This window comes from Condylostylus longicornis, unplaced genomic scaffold (assembly GCF_029603195.1).
Source record: "Condylostylus longicornis isolate FDR11 unplaced genomic scaffold, ASM2960319v2 ptg000006l, whole genome shotgun sequence".
Classification (NCBI taxonomy): domain Eukaryota; kingdom Metazoa; phylum Arthropoda; class Insecta; order Diptera; family Dolichopodidae; genus Condylostylus; species Condylostylus longicornis.
In genome coordinates, this window is record NW_026577975.1 from 2,049,319 (window position 1) to 2,068,685 (window position 19,367).

The window sequence follows — 19,367 nt, forward strand, 5'->3', positions numbered from 1 at the left end:
TGCCAAAACTTGGATCGACTGCGGAATGTTAGTTGTTTTTTACTTTTTGTCAAGTTTAAGTTTTTTGAACTAAAAATTTGCTCTTCATAAAATTTTGATAATTTTCCATACCTTTTTTGTTATTTTATTTGGAAAATTTCAACTATCCAACCCCAAGTAAATTCTTTATTTCTGATAAAAAAAAACACATCTGAAGGGTTGAACGGGCTAAACCAAATTAACAAAGGTTGCGTAGAAAAAATATGTATTAGGAAATTGATCGAAAATGTTTATCCCTGTATTTACATTGTACTGTTGTTGTTTCATGATATAAATAATGTTACTTTTACCATTATTTAATTCTTCCTCCCCATTTTCCGGTTTCCTTTATTCTTTATTTTGAAAATTTATTGACAAAAGAATAAGTTAAGAGAATCCAAAAGTAATGCTCTTTGAAACTATATCACAATTTAGATATCGCCAATATCCTTTATTACAAGAGTTTACAAATGAATTTTATTTAAGTAGAAGCATTTGATTTTTTTTACAATTTAAAATTTGCTGTTATGCAATTACTGTGCTTGATTTTAGTAAAAAATTTAATAAAATCTTTATTTTAGACAAACCTAAGTGACCGTACTAAACCTCCTAAACATATTTTGACATTTCGCGACAACATACCGTTTTTATCTGCTTTCGCCTTAATCCCTAAAATTCACAATAGACTTTCCATATAATCTATGTAAAATATACTACGCGAATAATACTAAATTTCAGTAAACTATCCCTTACAATTAAACTTTCCTCAAATTTTTAATATAATTATAATACAAAAGGGTGTTAGCTTGCATGAAATACTTAGACTTACTTTATTCTGACATACACTCACTTCGTTCAAATCTTAAAAATACTCCCTTGTTGAGTTTCCAATAATTATGATATATCAGTACGTTTTGTACAATTTATACAAACGTATAAAAGTTTGGTACAATTTTTTAACAACAAAAAAGTACAACCGTGTAAATCGCTTTGTTTACAGTATATTGACATAAACTGTTCAACGGTAAAGGTTTAAACAGAATAAATACGTCGAAGGCGTATTTATTTTAAATATTCGGAGACGTAAACATAATAAATACGATCTTAACGCTGCGTTAAAATATGTCAAATGACTTTTTTCGTTTTTATTAATTCTTTGATTACTTTCTTGATGATATTAAAAATTAAACCCTATATTATTTTGAAATAGAAGTGCAAAATAGATTATGAGCTAAATTTACATGTATGCAAATAGTTAACATGAACATTTTTTGGATATATACATAAATATTTACATACATATTTTTTTGGTATAGTTTGTCAGTATATATATGTATATCCTGGAAGATTGTATTTTATTATAAATTTTAAAAAGATGTACATACCTATGTTCATATATACTTGAAGTAAAATTTTTGCGAACAGCGAAAATAGGCAAAGTTTAAGCAGAGGTGGGGAACATTTTTACCCACGAAAGCAAATTTTAAAATAACAATAACTTCGGAGGCCCTGTATATTATAAGTTTTAATACCATAAAATTTAGTTTTTGTTGTTATTGCTGTGAAAATTCAATTTTTATTTATTCTAAATTAAATTTTTTTCAATTTTGAAGTCAATATCTTGTTATGCATACATTCATAAATATGTTTGTACATACATATAAAAATTAATAAAATTATATTTTATATTCATTGTTTAATAAATTAATACGCACGAGAACCTAAAAGGCCACAGGCAGCCTCCGGTTCCCTACCGCTGGGCTAAGGGGTACTATTTTCAATAAACAAAATTGAATAAATTTTAGACGCATAACGTATGTAGATATGTATGTGCATATATACGTACATACTTACTAAGCAGAAGATACAATAGGTTCAATGACTTTAAAAATATTTTACGAAAACTTTTACTTGTTCATCTTTTTTAACTGAAATTGAAGTATTAATATTGTATGGTAAAATGGTATTGAAATATAATCATGATGGGTTAGTGGATCAAAAGCTAATTTAGCTAAATACGTAGACACATACCTACATACATATGAAAGCGGCAATTTCAAATTAATATGAAAAATAATCAGTAATTTTTACTTTAAGTTCTAAAAAAACTTTCAAGTTTTAACTTTGCTAAAAATATTAGGAGCCCAATAAAAAATTGTCGTATATTGAAGAATTACTCGACTGATATATATGAAAAACTTCGAAGATTTAATTTAGAACTTGAAGTGTATGTCTGAATTTTTCGAAAATCCCCTTTATATTAGGCCAGAATTGCTCCTTTCCCGAATACTATTTTATTTCCATTAGATTATGTCTTTAAATAATTCCATAGAAATCAATAAATCCAGTTCCGTTTCCAGAATTTGTTATTTTCAGTTTTTATTTAAAAAAAAATTTGCAACACACATTAGTTTTGTATATATATATATTTGTTTTAATTTGTTTTTTTTTGCTTTTTTTTTTGTTTTCATAATCTTTTCTTAAATGTATTTTTCCTCTTATTTGGCAATTAAATACATAGATATACAATATATTATTTTAAATAATTTCGTATAGTTTCAATTTTCTTAAATTTTACATTTTTTCCTTTGATTCTTTTTTTTTACACATACTTTTTTCCTTTTAACTCTTAATACTTTCATTAATTTTAATTTTCATAATGCATTGGTATTGTTTTTTTTTTTTTCTAATGTGATCTGTAAATGTGATTTTTCTTAGTTTATTAAATAAAAATTTCTTCCTTTTTTTTTGTTTTTTTTTTTTTGGTTTTTTTTTCTTTTGAAATCAGGCCTAAATTTAAAAAATTATATATAAAAAAAAATAAACAAATTAGCAGAAAACTAGCTAAACATTTCTATTTTTAAATTGTTTATTATTACCTAAAACGTTTTCGATAAAAATTCTTAAATATTTACATTAATAATTAAAGCATTAATAATTATTTTTAATAATAATTAGTTTTTATTTTCCGTTTTTATTGTGTTAATACATTTTCATTTTTTCTTTAAACTTTTAAACAATAAAATTCTCTAATATATTTAATTTACAAAAAAAAAAAATATATTCTATATTTCATATATATAGTTCAATACCATACATGAGTTAAATAAAAGAACCAATCATTATTATAAGATGCTCCTAATTTTAAAAATTGAATTTAAAGATTTTTTAAAAATCTTTTTAGCACTTAAAAATTTAATAAATATACTATGAAACGTTATCAAAGGTGGAAGATAGATAGACAGAGAGAGTTTTCTAATATAAAAAGAAAAAAAAAATTGTTTAAGAATAAATTCAAAAAATTAATTTTTAATTAATTTCTTGTTTTTTAATATTAAAAAAAAAATTCTTAACATTTAAAAATGTTTCTAAGTAAAAAATTTTAAATTTACAAAATATTTTTAATTTAAATCAATTTAACAAGGGCCGGATCAAGATTGAACCAACCACTTTTACTTTTACTTTTGCTTTTATTTTTTAACTTTTTAATAAAATACTTTATTCTTAATAGAATGTATAAGAAGTTCATTAGTTTTTTGATTAGAAAAAACTACACAGTGATTTATACAATAGGGCCAAGATACAATATTCAATATACAGCATTTTGCAAAGTTAAATTTTCCGATAAAAAATATAAATATTTAAAATTATTTTTATCTAATTATTCGAAATATTTTATATTTTATAAAATTATAAATTTGAAATAATTTTGACAAAATTTGAAATAGCTTTTGGTTTTTCTCAAAAAATTTATTTGTTGCAATTTTCAAAATAATATTTGCAACTTGTTTATAATTTTATTTCGAATAAATTATTGAAATTCTAATATAAAACACAAAGAACTTTAAGATTTGATAGAACACAAAATTGCCACCAACTATAAAAAAAATTATCAATTTTACTTAGCAATTAGAGGATATGAAAAATAAATAAATGAGAAAATCGAAAATATTGTGTATGCAAAATAAATTAAACATTTAGTTAAATTTAAAATTAAAATAATCTAATATTATATTAAATGATGAATTTGCATCACTGTATCTTAAATATAATCAATAAGAACATCAGCAAATTATTATACTTGTGTTTTTAAATTTACATTTCATAAATTATAAAATTTGTTAAGAGTAAATATTCACAAAAAAAACCCAACTTAAACAATTTTAGAAAATATTTTATTGCAATACAAAATATTTAAGTTTTTAAATTATTCGGATTACAATATGTTTGTATTGTTATAAAACAATGTGTTGTATTGTTGAATATTTAAATTTTTGAATTCATTTAATTTAAATATTAAAATAGTTGGTGTAAATTCCGAAAAAAAATCATTGAAGTTGTTTGAAATTGCAGGTACTAATATTGAGGTAGGGCTTGAATTACATAATTATTCTACACTTTAGTTGCTACAATATTACAACAACATTTGCCATAAAAATTATACTAAAAATTAAATAAAAATTTCATATATTTTTCAAATATCATTTTTTGATTTCTTGCAATTTAATTGATAATTATTAATTATCTTTCATTTTTGTATATTTTTATATAATTATTTTTATATTTTATTTGAAAGGCAATAATTTAAGATTTAAAATAATCATACGAAATTTTAAAATAACAAAAGCACGTGAAAAGCGATTTCCAACCTTTCCTTTTTTTTCAACATTTTTTAGATATATCTTTCTTTTGAATGTTTTATACTTGCTTTTCCTACTTTTATTCGATGTATTAAAGCCAAGAGTTTAAAACTTTTTAAGTTTTCTTAATCACAAAATTAATTTGTTAGATTAAAAATTTATGAAAAAAAATCAGTTTTTGTGGATTTAAAATATCTAGAATAACAAATAAATATGTAGGTAATTTTTTTAAAATGATTGATGCAAAGGTAGGTCATTTAACTATAGCCTAGCGTTAATAAATTTTTTTGATATTCATGTTTTTTTTTGGTAAGTTCTTAATAATAAAATAAAATATTAAAATTTTGAAAAACGTAAAGAAAAATTCGAAAAAACAAAAAAAAACAATAATTAAATTTTTGTAAATTAAATTAATAATGTATTATTTTTTATAAATTTTATTTCAATATTGTTATGTTGTTTTAATGAATGAATATTTTCTTTCTCTTTACTATTATAGAACAATGATCAATATGATCAAGAATTCTAAATAATATTTCTTTTTTTTTTCTTCTTTTTTAATAGTCCTCATTTTAATATTTATTTTAAAACTATACGTTGATAATTTTTGTTAATTGTGGATTTTAACACAATTTAATCTCAATTTTAAAGTAAAAAAAAAAAAAACAAAATTAAATGATGCAAAACTTAAAATAATATAATTTCATAAATTACAAAAGAAAATTAAATAATGTCTTTTAAATACATTAATTATTAATAAATAATTGTATCGGATAAAAGAAAGTGGAGGTATTCTAAAATATAAACTACTGATGTGCTATTAAAAAAAAGTATTTTTAAAAAATATAATTATTGATTTGTGTATCTTAAAAAATATTTTATTTATCATCTACATTCGTACAAAAATATTAATAAAAGATTATTAAAATAATTTCAGAATAACAATAATATTATGAACACATACATTGAACTTAAGAAATTCTATAACAAAATTATGCTATGAATTAGAAATTAGTTTGAGCTTCAAAATGCAATTACATTCTAGTTGAATTTATAATCATTTCTAAATTTGAATTAAATTAAATCAAATAAATTTAAGAAAAAAAAAACTTGTTTTAGAACAGTTTTAGAACAGTTCATAAATTAATAATAAAAAAAATTCTTGAAATTAATATTATATTTATTCTAAAATCGATCAAAATATGAATTTACTACATTCTGAAACTCATGGTTAACAATTTGACAAATTTAAAATATATTCAAAAAAAAAGTATAAATTTTTAGAATACCTCAAAATGATTGAAATTTTTCTAATGAAATTCAATTTTTAACATATGCCAATTTCCTTTTTTTTTTTTTAATATAATTTTTTTAAACAACTCTCTGTGATTCAATAAAAATTCAATAAAACAAATTTTTTAAATATTTACTTTTAAATTTAGTTTATACTTAAAGATTAATTACTAAAATCCAGTCTGTTTGACTTTCTAAAGTTTTTATTTTGTTGAAAACTTAAACTAATTTCATATTATACACAAAAAGTATTTATCATATTATTTGTGTGTGTGTTTTTTCTTTTATGAATTTAATAATTTGAATTTAATTATATTTTACATTTTCATCTCATTTTTAAATTTAAATTTAGTTGTTATTAAATTTACATAAATTATAATTTAATTTTTTTTTACTGAGTTTACTTTATATTTCATTTTAATTTTTTTTTTTTTAATTTTTTTTTAAGTTTTCTAATAAAAAATTGGAGAAAAAATAATTAACTACATATCAGTTTTTGTAAGATCATCATCTACGTGTCATTTCTTTTTAATACGCTGTACAATCCATTCCAGACCTTGATATAACCTAAAATATTAAAGATTAATTTCATTATCTTAAATATGTTTTTAAAATAAATAATAAAAAACAAAAACTCACCCTTCTCCTGTTAGTGCACAACATCCTTGTATGTGCCATTGATGTTTCTTTATTGAAGTTAAATCCAATTGTCTTGATATTTCTGCAGCTGACATAGCCCCTTTTAAGTCCTAAAGAAAATGAAAACAAAAAATAAAAATAATCTTTAATATAGAAAATAATTTTGAATAGGTCATTTTTCAATAGATCGTTGGGGAAATTTAAACAAAAAAACAAATATTTCAATTAATTAAATATATTCTTACTTGTTTATTTGCATATACTAGTAAGCTAGCTTTACATAAGTCTTCATGCTGCAGCATCCTATATAATTCTTCTCTTGTAACAGCTAGTCGTTCTCGATCTGTTGAATCAATTACCATTATAATAAACTAAAAATAGAAAAAGAAAATAATAATTATGAATTAAAAATTTTATAAAAGGAAATAAGTAATAAGCTGTCTTAATAAATGAAAAAAAACTTAATATAATTTGGTTGAGATAAAAAAGTCTTATTAATCGTATAAAGAATCGTCTAGCAATCATGTAAAGAATAGCAGACACTAAATAGAAACTCGGAAAAGGGGCACTCTGTTCTATAGTTTTGTATTGAATTTCAGAAGCAACGATCTTACAACAGTAAAACAATTGTACAAGAATTCTGGAAGATCTTGTAGAATTTTTTTCACGAAACCAAAACCTAGCCGTGCTGTCAAAAAAAAAACCCAAGCAATAATTAAATCAATAGAATATTGAAAACATAAAAAAGAAAGACCAATTAAATTTTTTAATTTCATAAGTAACAAAACTAAACCTTAATCTTATTGAATTTTTAATAAGATAATTAAATATTCAAAATTTTAAATATCAAATAGAAAGAAAAACTTTACTTTAAGAAAAAATAAATTACAAAATAAGTATAAAATGTCAAATGGATAATAACGGTTCTTATTAATTTTTACATGAATAACATGCATACACAAACACATATAAAATTTTTTATTTAATAAATGATAGCACGTTAGTTACTTTGTCAAATTTGTTATAAAGTATGTAAGTATATAAAACAAAAAAATTCAGAATATTTTAATAAAAAATCAATCAATTGTTCTATTTTTAAAATATTTCTAAATTATTTTTTACGGCATAGGCAAAATAAATAACAGAAAACCAATATAAAATAATACGTTATGTATAAAAAAAAAAGTGGAACGAGAGTGAAAAAAAAGTAAAAAAAAAAAAAAAAAATTAAAATTTATATTTTTTTTTATGAATAACACAACAATATGTGTTCCGTTGCTTCGCATTGATTAATCACATATATCTAAACATTACCGAACGTTATTCGAAAAACAATATAAGGATCTGATTGTGCACCCAATCAAGCAGGAAGAGACCGAGTGAGTATCATATATAAACACAACTAAGTCATTTATGGTGCACTTGAGATTGAAGCTTTGAAATGCCATCATCAATGACTATCACAAAAAACGCCAAGCCATCAATTAAATGTAGGTAAAGAGTTTAGTTAAACTTCGTTTTGAAATCAATCATCAATGATTGACAAAAATATCAGGTGTGTGTACACCAATTAATTTCCAAATAAAAATATTTGAAATTGTAAAAGTAAACAAATTTGAGTTAAATAAAATATATTAGTAATTTTCTTTGTCCACAAGAACAAATAAATATTTAAATTTTAATTTGTTAAATTATTTTCATTATTATTTTACATACTTCTGTATTTGTATAATATGTGCTCCATGCTGCTCTTAAACTTTGTTGTCCACCTAAATCCCATACTAAAAAATGTATATTTCGCCAAACTACTTCTTCAACATTAGATCCAATTGTTGGACTAGTATGTACAACTTCATTCATTAAAAATTGATATAAAATTGTTGTTTTTCCAGCATTATCTAAGCCGACCATCACTAATTTGTGTTCTAAAAGAAAAAAAAAAAAGAAATAAAGAAATTTTTATAAAATTTATTAATTATAAAGAAAAAATAATAGTTTCCATTATCAATAAATTATTAATGTAATTCAATCAAAATACTATTAAGATTAATAACAATATAAAATAATTTAAGAACAAAAAAATATGATGTTAAGTGACACAGATTTAAAATACTAGGTTTTAACGTTAAGTAAGATTAGCAATAAAGAAAATATTGAAACCCTATCGTTTTATATGGCGCACGATATAGTGGCTTTTTACGGAACTATTAATATCATAACTGTAAAAATATACTTAACATCACACTGCTCTTTACCATATAGAATAATATAAAAGAAACCGAAATTTAAAATCACATAATGAGTATAACACGTTCTATTCTTTTTGTTTTATTTGTTCCTGGTGGGGATCTCCGGTTCCCATTTAAAATACTATTATAGGAGACTTTATTTTAAATATTCCAATCAAACAATCTCTTTTCTAGGTTCATACGAACAATATTGAATTACCTAGATTACTGTACCTAGATTTGTAGATTTGTACTTACTGTACCTAAAAGATAGTGAGTTTTTTTTTAATCTCATTATATTTTTAGAAAATATACAAATTAATTGATCAACACACGGGGAACCACAAGAGTTTCTATAAGTATATTCCATTATAAATTTATACTAATTTCAAGATATAATAATTTTTTTTATTTTTAGCAAAAGATTTTAGTACAAAAAAAGGTACTTCACAAATAAATCTATATATTATCAATAATATATAATATTTTTAAAATAAAAAATATACTAAATCACATTTTATATTTTATTAGATTTATTTATTCATGAAACAAAAAAAAAATTGTAAGCATTTTCATATCTTATCATTATTGACTTTAAAACAAAACAAATCAACTCATACTTAAGCCTTTAACTTAAACGGGTTATTAACATATTGCTTGATTTGTATGCCACATATGTATGTGCTCGTATAAGTACTAATTTTAAGATGATTATTAAATTATAACGTAATATATGGGTGTATGTACATAAAATAAATAATATTGATGATATTTTTGTGGTGTCAGGGCAAAAGTACAGAAGTTATTTTTTTTTTTGTCAATAATTTAATTTAATCACTAAAGTCATATACATACATATAATAATTTACTTATTTATTCTATTTATTCTTTTTATATTATATGCTAAATTAAAAAATTTAAATACGCTAAATGGGTTCAGCAAATGTATAAAATTTAATCATAATCGGTTAAACTGAAGACACGCGAGTACTCATAAAGGAAGATAGGCTGACAGACCTAACTCTTGCTAAATATAGTTTTCTCTATTTACTGTTTGAATTGTTGTATTCTTGTTGTCCTATATTTATCATAAAATTAATAGTAATATAAAATAAAAGAGTTAGTCTAAGACAATTGCAAATGTCTTGGATTCGATTTTATCGTAAATTGGCTTGTCTTCAAAATTTTCACAAAAATGCAATAGGTTTATACTACATATTGTACTATAAGACTATACTCCTGTACTAAGAAAAAGCACTCTCCTGAAAAGCTTTGCAAAATTACTTATACGAGTATAAAATGAACTTTTACCCTGACAAGATACAACATTGTAATCTATATTACATAAAAATATAATTAAATTATTAATATTTAATTATAATTATCTTTGAAATATAATTTTAGTATAATATTGTATTTGTTATGTTTGAATATTATCTAATATTCTAACTAATTTTTATCTAATTTTTATTTTATACTGCAATTTCTGTTAACATTTTTTTTCTTAATTAAAAGCGAAATTAAAATGTACAAAAATAATCTTTTTTTATTTATTACAAAATAATATTTCAATATCAGTTAATATTTAACAAAATTAATATCTATCTATCAAATATGAATTAATCTATATATTTATTAAATTAATTAAATTTGAGATTTCGAGCTATTGGAGAAAATAATTTTATCAAAGCTTAGTTACAATACTCAAATAAATTTTTTAACAACGTATACATACACAAAAACACTTTTAATCAATAACATATTGTTGCAAAATTACAAAATATATTTTTGTAGTAGTGACACTGTTTGTTAATTTGCCTTTTAAAATAATTGATAATAAAAGTAATTGAAAATTATAATAAAAAAAAAAATTAAAATCAATTAACAAAATCTCGAAGTCCAACTTGAAAGAATTTTTTCAACTTTTTTTATTTTTTATTTTAACTTTAGTAAGTATGTGTTACAATCGAAAATCTTTTGCTCGCCTACAATTTGCTTCAAAAACATGTTTGAATGCATTTGTAAAGCGACTTTCAAAATTTATTCATACTGTTTTGAGCAATATTGCAATACCTGTTAGCTATAAAATAAGAAAATATTTTACTAAATGTAGAGTTCTGTAATCAGTTGTTTGTTTGAGTATCATTTTTAAAAGCCAATTTTTCAAAATCAATAAATATATTGTACCTGAATTCCTTATATTAAAAAATTATTCATAAACACAACTAAAGTAAAACGACAACAGTTTTGTCGTAGCACATACAACAAGTAATAATTTTTATTAAAATACTAAGTTTAATACTAGTAAACAATCATATCTGACATAAGAATTTATCAATGGAATTTGAAACGAAAATTATATACTTATATCTGATAAGTAATAGATAATCAATGATTCAATCGATAATAATATTATAATTTAATAATTATAAATGAAATAAATTAAAAAATAAATAAACATCACATATTATATTACTTAAGGTTCGACGCAAAATTATAAGTTTGAACACTCTTACATCGCTAATAAGTATCTAATTCCGCAGCTGTTATTATCGCTAACGTAAATAATTTTAGATGTTATCTAACAAACGATTGTTTTGTTTCCACTTTGTTAAATGTGACAAATTTTGTTATTTGATTTAAGTTTTTTTTTTTTTGTTACGAATTTTTATTATTATTTATAATTTTGCTTTAGATAAAATTTTGAATGAAAATTATTGTAACTTAAGGTGATTTACTGAATAAAGACCATTATCTATTTATATTAAAAAAAAATTTGCTTTAGCGATTTTCAGAAATTATACAGACGAGAAAATAAAAATTTTATGTTAATTAAATAAATTTTTAAAAATAAAAACAATCATAAAAAGAAGCAAATTAAAAAATTAAAATTAATTTTATATTTTTTTTTAAAAAATTAACAAGAAAATTTCCACACACATAATTTACGTTCAATTTTTATAACAAAATATAATATTTAGATTTGTTAAAAGAGATATTTTATAAAAATTATTTTAATATTCATTAGCACAGGAAGGGGTGGTGATCAAACATACTTTATAAATCGGCATATTAGAACGGGTATTTTAGTTTGTCAATACTTTTACCCATTGCATTTCATTAAATAAAAGAGGCTGTTATAAAAAAAGATTTGTGATAGCATGAAGTCTCACTTGTCAAAAGTACGTTGAATAACTGTATTTTCTTCATAATTGAACAGTATTGTGAGAAAGCCGTCCTGGTATAACAAACATACTATTGGTTTTTGTAAGTAATTATCAACTTTATAAAAGCATCTTTCGAATTTTAATTTATTGTTATAAAAAATAAAAACGCTAGAAAAGTATGTACATATGTATATCAAATAAATTAATACACGTATATGCACTCAAAAAATGAAAAACGCCACTGCAATGTCATACAACATACATCTGTTTATATGTAGAAACGTCACTGCAATATCATACGACATCTGTTTATAAGTAGACCAACACAATACTAAATTATGTGCAAGTAAAAATAATATTTGATCTTGATGATGACTTAAGAATATAATATTTCTATATACGTACATACATATATTAATTTAGTCAAAAATGTATATTTAAGTAAAGTTCAATGAAAAACAAGAAACTTTTATTCTACAAAAAAAATCTACATTGTCTCTTCTATAAGAGATTCATTATTTATACAACTGCTTTTTAACATTTTACCAATATGTTAACGTGTCGATTGATTTGACAAGATAAAATTTTGTTGTTAAAAAAACAAAAAAAAATAAAAAATATTTGCAAAATAAAACACATTTGTTTCACTAAAAAAAAAAAAAACAAAAAACAAAATAGATGTGACGTGACTTCATATTGATATTAGATATTAGATCAGATGATTTCAAAAAGTCGGAAAGATTGAAGGGGAATTTTAAAATAATGAAATCGTAAACAATAACATTATTGTAATTAAGTACTTAAAATATATGTACGTGATTGAAAATGATTAGACACAGAAAAATGTAATGTTAATAATTAAACTACCAAATTTTTAAAATTAAAAAACTATTTTAGGCGTTGTGTTATAAAAATATATGTAAATAAGTAAGTATGAGGACAAATTATTTTTACAATTGTATTAAAACGAACTGCTATTCCTTTTGTAATATAGAAACATCAGAATCTTAAATACAAATATTACAATTTCTTCTCTGGGATGACAAATTTCCATTAAAAATCAACATTTGACAAGTTTGCGCGACAGCATGACATAAAAACACATGAATCGAATTCGTATTACACACTAATTCTACAAAGAATTAATTCGAGAAAGACAGCAGTTAAATTTACCAAAAGTGTGCTCCTAAGTGTGCTCACTAATATGTTAAATTATGTAACTCGCAATAAAAGACATACACTCCATTGAACACTTTAACACAGTCTCTGCTTTCAAAATTTTAGAAATACAGTACTACTCGTATAATACACTTATGAGTTTTAACATGAAATGTTATTTTTCTCAAACCTTATGAATGTATTTCTTATGAATATAGTTCTCTCATTACATGAACCCACATATCATATCTCATTTGGATATAGAAAATTTTTATTTTGCTATTTAATTGACGATATGAAAATAAACCTAATAAGGCATCGGAAATAATTATTAAAATTTATTTAATCCCTTGTTGCTTATAAATTAAATTTGTTCAACAGGGCAAGAAAAAAAAAAAAATTGTCCCCTATTTCATTTTAATTTTTCGTTCTTGCATAATGAAATAACATTTAAAATTTTAACACAAAATGCGGGCACATATTTTCAACAATACTCAAGTAATTTTTTTTTAATGACGTAATGTAACGTATTGAATATAAGTTACTTATCATATTATATAAAATATCCGAGAAATGAATTCTTTATCAACAAATCAAAAATAATTTTTTTTTTCACAATTTCCATCTAACACATACATATAAGTAGAGCTGTACATAAATAGAATAGAAAATATCTTGCTGCATTTAAAACATAATTAATTAATAAAAAATTGTTGAAAGGAATTGGTAATTAAGTTAAATTACGCTCAAAAACCCTTCTTCATTCCCTTTTTTTAACATCATTTTAAACAATATTCGAAGAATACGGTGATTATAAATTGCACTCAGTCTGTCAGGCAGTCTATAATAATGAAATTTAGAATTATGTATGTATATTAATTTTATCACGTATAGGTACAAAATTTGATCCATGTAAAAATCTAGGTAAATTGTATAAATTTCAAATTAAAAGCCTAATTTTCAAATTTAATTATTTAAGTAGACTATAAAATACGGGCTATAAAATTAGCTGTTCTTGCATTCGTATTTACTTTTATAACATTTTTATTACTAAAATTAATATAAGTATTAATAAAATGTTCTAGCTTAATGATAAAGCTACCAAACATTAATCGAAAATTTTATTAATCTTGACTGATTAAAAGGTAAGACTCTTATGAAATCGTACTACTCTAAAATAAGTGGTGATAAAATTTAAATCTAACATTTTTTATTTACGTACCTACATTTTAAAATATTTTTTTTTAATTTACACAATCTCCAAATACTAACATAATGTTGCACCTTGTACTATATGATTAATTTAACGGAATGTGTTTACTTACTAAGTTGCATAAATTTCCTCTCTTAAACAAAAAAAAAAAGCAGAAAAAAATAGTGGAGATTTATGGATTTAACTTTCTAATTTTATCAAAAGAAATTAAAGAAAGTTAAAAAAAATCTACTTTTTTCTTTAGTAAAACTAAAAATACTTTTTAGTTATGGTTATAAAACTTTAAGCAAAAGCTTCTTCATAATAAAAAAAAAAAATATTCAACATGACTAAATAATTAAGCAATTATACACCTTGCACAACACTGTGATCATTTAGTTATGGGTAAAGTGAGATTTTCGCAAATAAATTCAAAGAGTGTACAGTTGCCAGTGTATTAATTAAATATTTAGAGTAAGTAGTACTTTTACAAAATATGTATGTAGGTGTATAGTTAAGAAGGTTCCTGGTTTTTTTTTTAATGGCATATTTATTAAAAGTTTCATTTTATTTAATTTTGTATTGCGTATAATATTATTTAAACTATTGAAGCTAAAATAATAAAATAATTTAGAAGAGAGCCCTAAAATTTCGAATACGAAATTTTCGGCTAAAATCTGATTATACTTAATTAATTTCATTTTATGTTTTGGGTTTTGATACAGAATTACATATGTTGACGTGCTGTTATGAAGGACTGTTGCAATTTTCATGTATCGGAAAAATGAACCAGGTAATTTAATTCAAATAAGCAAATTAACTTTTTATATAAAAAAAATTTAAATTGAAAATTGATTTGTCGAAAACATGAAAAAATTCATTTACCCATTTTTTTTGTTTATTAAAATTTAAGCAAACTAATTATTAGCATTTACGGAAATTTTAGCAAATAAGTGAACAAAATTAATTTAAATGAAAGAAAACAAATTCACTAATAAAAATCGTTAAACTGGTTATAATAATATTTTCGAACAGAAAAACTGGTTTATAATTAGACCAAAGAAAGACTAGTTTGATTAAAAATTGAATTCTTTCTTTAAAAATATTAAAGGCTATTAACCACTTTCGCATAAGTATTATTAAGGAATCTTAAAGAAATACGATTCAAATAAGAAATTTTGAGGTTATATTGAGTATTCATTCCTAATTCTAAAACCAGAAAAATATTTAAATAATTGTGCTACATCTAGTAATGCTAAGACCTTGAAAAATCCATAAAATTTTTGAATTTTCATTATTTCAATCTGCAAAAACCAACTATTAATTTCATTTCATATTTTGCTTTCAGCAAAATTCTTAACATTTTTTGATCTTCTATTACGGGACACCAAATACATACATACATATATGTATAGGTGTATACGCTATAAATTTTCGGATACATACTTGAATAACTATTTTTTTACGAAATTATCATAGAAAAAAAAATTTTAACACTTTTTTTTCCCGTCTTTACAACAACAATCCATAAAGTATGCGAAATAGTTAATTCAATTCGAATTTATTTTTTTTTTCTTACGCATTCCATTGATTTCCCGTATTAATACGGCTTTTCATAAGGCAAAAATATTTCCATAAGCGACAAAAAAAAAACAAAAATAAAAAAAAATTTTTTTTTTTGAATTTCGAATTTTAGGCAAAGAAATCCAAAGTAATTAAAAAAATATTTGTGTTTCTGTATTATTTGTATATAAAACACATTTGCTTTCATAAGTACATAACTATTTTGTGTCATGTATGTATGTACATATGTATGTATAAATACCATCATAAAAAATACACACAACATAAGTTCATAATCATTGTACATACCGAAAATAACTGATTTTTTTTTTCTTCTTACATCAAATTTAAATTCACTTTCAGTGTTTACAACGATTCGATTCACTTCTTTTCAGAAAAATAAAAAAAAAACAAAAATTTCATTAAAGCTTGGTAACTCTATCGTTCCTTTGTCTTCACGATTTTTTTTAAATTTAATGTTTTTGTCTTTTTTTTTTTCCAGTTGAAAGACTTTTTTTTTAAACAAACTACATACATACTTACGAAATTATAAAAGAACAACAGGTGAGCAATTTTAATAATTTTTTTTTCGAATAATATTATGTACAAACGTATGTACATACATACGTAGTACATAATAACTACCAAACTTTGTAAAGTAACGAAACTCTTATTATTGATGGGCAAATAATACAGGCTGTAATGGTATGAATCTTTTTTAACAACAATTAAAATGCTCAAATCATTGATTATGACGAATGGTATTAATTTAAAAAAATATTGCTTTTTATAAAATTAAATTTTATAAAAAGTAAAGTATTTATTTTATTCCAAAAATAAATTGTGTCCCGAATCGAATTCGAAAAATTCGATATCTGGAATCTGATCCAAATGTATTTGGTATTTATTAAAAATTCGATTTACATTTACGAAATCGAAATCTAAATTTACTTCCGTATTTACATACATACGTATGTATTTAAATCGATTGGCGATTTTGTTTTTACCAGATAAATAAAATTTGAATTTGTTTCAATAATCAGAGTATCGACTCAAGGTATCAAAGAATTTATAATTTTTATTCGATACTAATACACTGATTGTTGCTAATTTGAATAATGTGCTACAATGCTTTAATAATTAAAGTATTCACAATAATTAGTGTTGTAAAATATTTAGTAAAACAATAGTTAGTAAATTTTCAACGCTAAATAACAAAAGTATTTTATTAAAGAAATTTTTCGAATTTTACTTTTCGAATAAAATTTAACACAAATTGTATGATTTCCTTTCATACCAGACAAACTTATAAAAGTTCGATGATTATTTTTTGTTATTCAGCTCTATTTAAAAAAAAAAAAAAACAAATTTTATTTGGTTAAACCTTTAATTAAATTGAAATTTCATTGTTAGTTAACCGATTAAATTTTGCAATATAACGTTAATTTAAAAACCCTACATGATTTGACAAAAACTATAAAAATAAAATAAAAAAACTAGTATAGAAAGTGTTGAAATATTCATGTATAATTAGAAATATACATACAAGTATCAAAGTATATTTGCATCACGTGTATGTATGTGTGAGCAAATTACTTAAAAAATTAATGGCATATCTCACTTTAAATTACAGGCATTATTTTTATAATCAAAACTAGTAGTGTAGGTATTTTATCTTTTTAACTTTTTTGGATAATTTTCAATAAAATATTTCATTCTTGGCATATATGTATGTACATATATACATACATATGTATGTACACATATCCATATACTTACATTGTATTTTTTTATCTTATTCTTTTTATGGTCAATCTTAATTTTAATTTAAGCTCTATTAATGTATTTATGTATATATAAGTATGTATCTATGTATAATTGTATAGTAATACAATGTACAGTAGAATCAAAATTAAATTACATAACTTAATTAATGACTGAATACTATTCTTTTACAGGAACATAACACTAGAAAACAGGCCAAAGTACTTGGAAGTACATTTGCATTTTGTATAGAAATTCTATTACTTATATGTATGTACATACTCTTACATATGTATATAAGATTAAAAAATAACCTACAAAGTTTGACATTTATTTTTCATACAAAAATTTAAAGACATATACCGGATATAGCGTAACTATCGAATTATTTTAAAACTAAAAATTGATTGAATGCGAATATGCTGGATCCCTAAACTTAAATGTCGAATTCAATTGTGAAAATTTTGACAAATATCGAAAAGTCATTTATATTCGAATTGGAAATTCGACTTATTTATAATCGGATTGGAAATTCCACTTATAAAATAATACTCAAACAGTTAACGTGTTTTAAAACAGAACATCACTGTAATTAATTATACATATAAAAAAAAAAGCAAAAAAAAAAAAACGCAAAAGTTACCGAAATTTTTTTTTTGATTCGATAAAATTTGAAAATCAAGAGTAGAGAGAGGTTAAATTTTTTTTGGCAATCGCAGTTTCGTTTTTTTGCTCCGTTTTCTATTATTTTCTTTTTCGATTTTTTTTTTAATTCACGAATAATATTAGAAAACTATACAAAAAGCTTTTAATTTCTTTCAAAGATTTGCTTATAGTCTTAGGTGACTTAATAACAAAACATTTTCTTTTTTTTTTGCTGTTTGTTTCTCAAGGTTTTCAGTTATAGTGTAAGTGTGTGTAAAAGAAAATGGAAAGTAAAAAATCCGTGAAATAAAAAAAAAATAGAAAAAAAACAATTCGCAATTTTTTAACAAAAACAGGTTATTTTTTTATTGATATTCAAATTAAAATATTACACAACTTTTTTTTTCTTCTTTTTATTTCCTAAACAAATCAATTAATTTGGCTTAAACCTTCGATTTCGGATCATTATTGAAATATGCATACCTAGTACGAGTATAACTTAGGCATTTAAATTCTTTGTTATAAAGAATTCTATGCAAAACCATTTTTAGGCTAATATTTTTTTTTTTCTTTTGTTAAATTTTGTACTCGTTTTGAATATTTAGATATTAAAAATTTGACTTAGTATAACAGTTGAATAAGAACAAAAAGTAGTTTATTAAACCAGATTAATAATTCTTTTTAAATCAAGGTTGAATTTAATTTAAATTTTAATTTAAAAAAAAAAAAACAATTGAGTATTATACCTAATTTTGTTTTAGAAACAAAAACGGAACAGCTGATTTTGGGTATTTTTGACAGAGCAATTATATATTAAATAAACGTCATTTAACTTATGATAAACTTAAGTTAACAGTACTTATTTAAAAGTTGAAAACAAAAAATTAAGGAAATTTAATTAATTTGGAAAACCCTGAACATATACTTATATATATAATAAAACTGCAATTTCTTTCTTATCCAATCCGTCAATGGTAAAAGTTCGAAATTTAAAAATGCACCACCCATATTCCAACATGGATTTATGTATTTAAAAACAATTTGAATTTCAGTCGAAACA

At 22.2% G+C, this 19,367-nt stretch overlaps 1 protein-coding gene across 1 annotated transcript in view; it reads right to left on the reverse strand.

The window, feature by feature from the left end:
• Positions 1–6,130: 6,130 nt before the first annotated feature.
• The window catches only part of LOC129618413 (ADP-ribosylation factor-like protein 5B), a 35,328-nt gene continuing 22,091 nt past the window's right edge, over positions 6,131–19,367 (reverse strand). Inside the window, exons 2-5 of the mRNA XM_055533147.1 lie at positions 8,307–8,515; positions 6,836–6,961; positions 6,591–6,700; positions 6,131–6,518 (exon numbers count right to left, since the gene is read on the reverse strand). Of these exons, the coding sequence (XP_055389122.1) occupies positions 6,470–6,518; positions 6,591–6,700; positions 6,836–6,961; positions 8,307–8,515 (494 nt within the window). The 3' untranslated portion in view covers positions 6,131–6,469. The remainder of the gene's footprint in view (positions 6,519–6,590; positions 6,701–6,835; positions 6,962–8,306; positions 8,516–19,367) is intronic.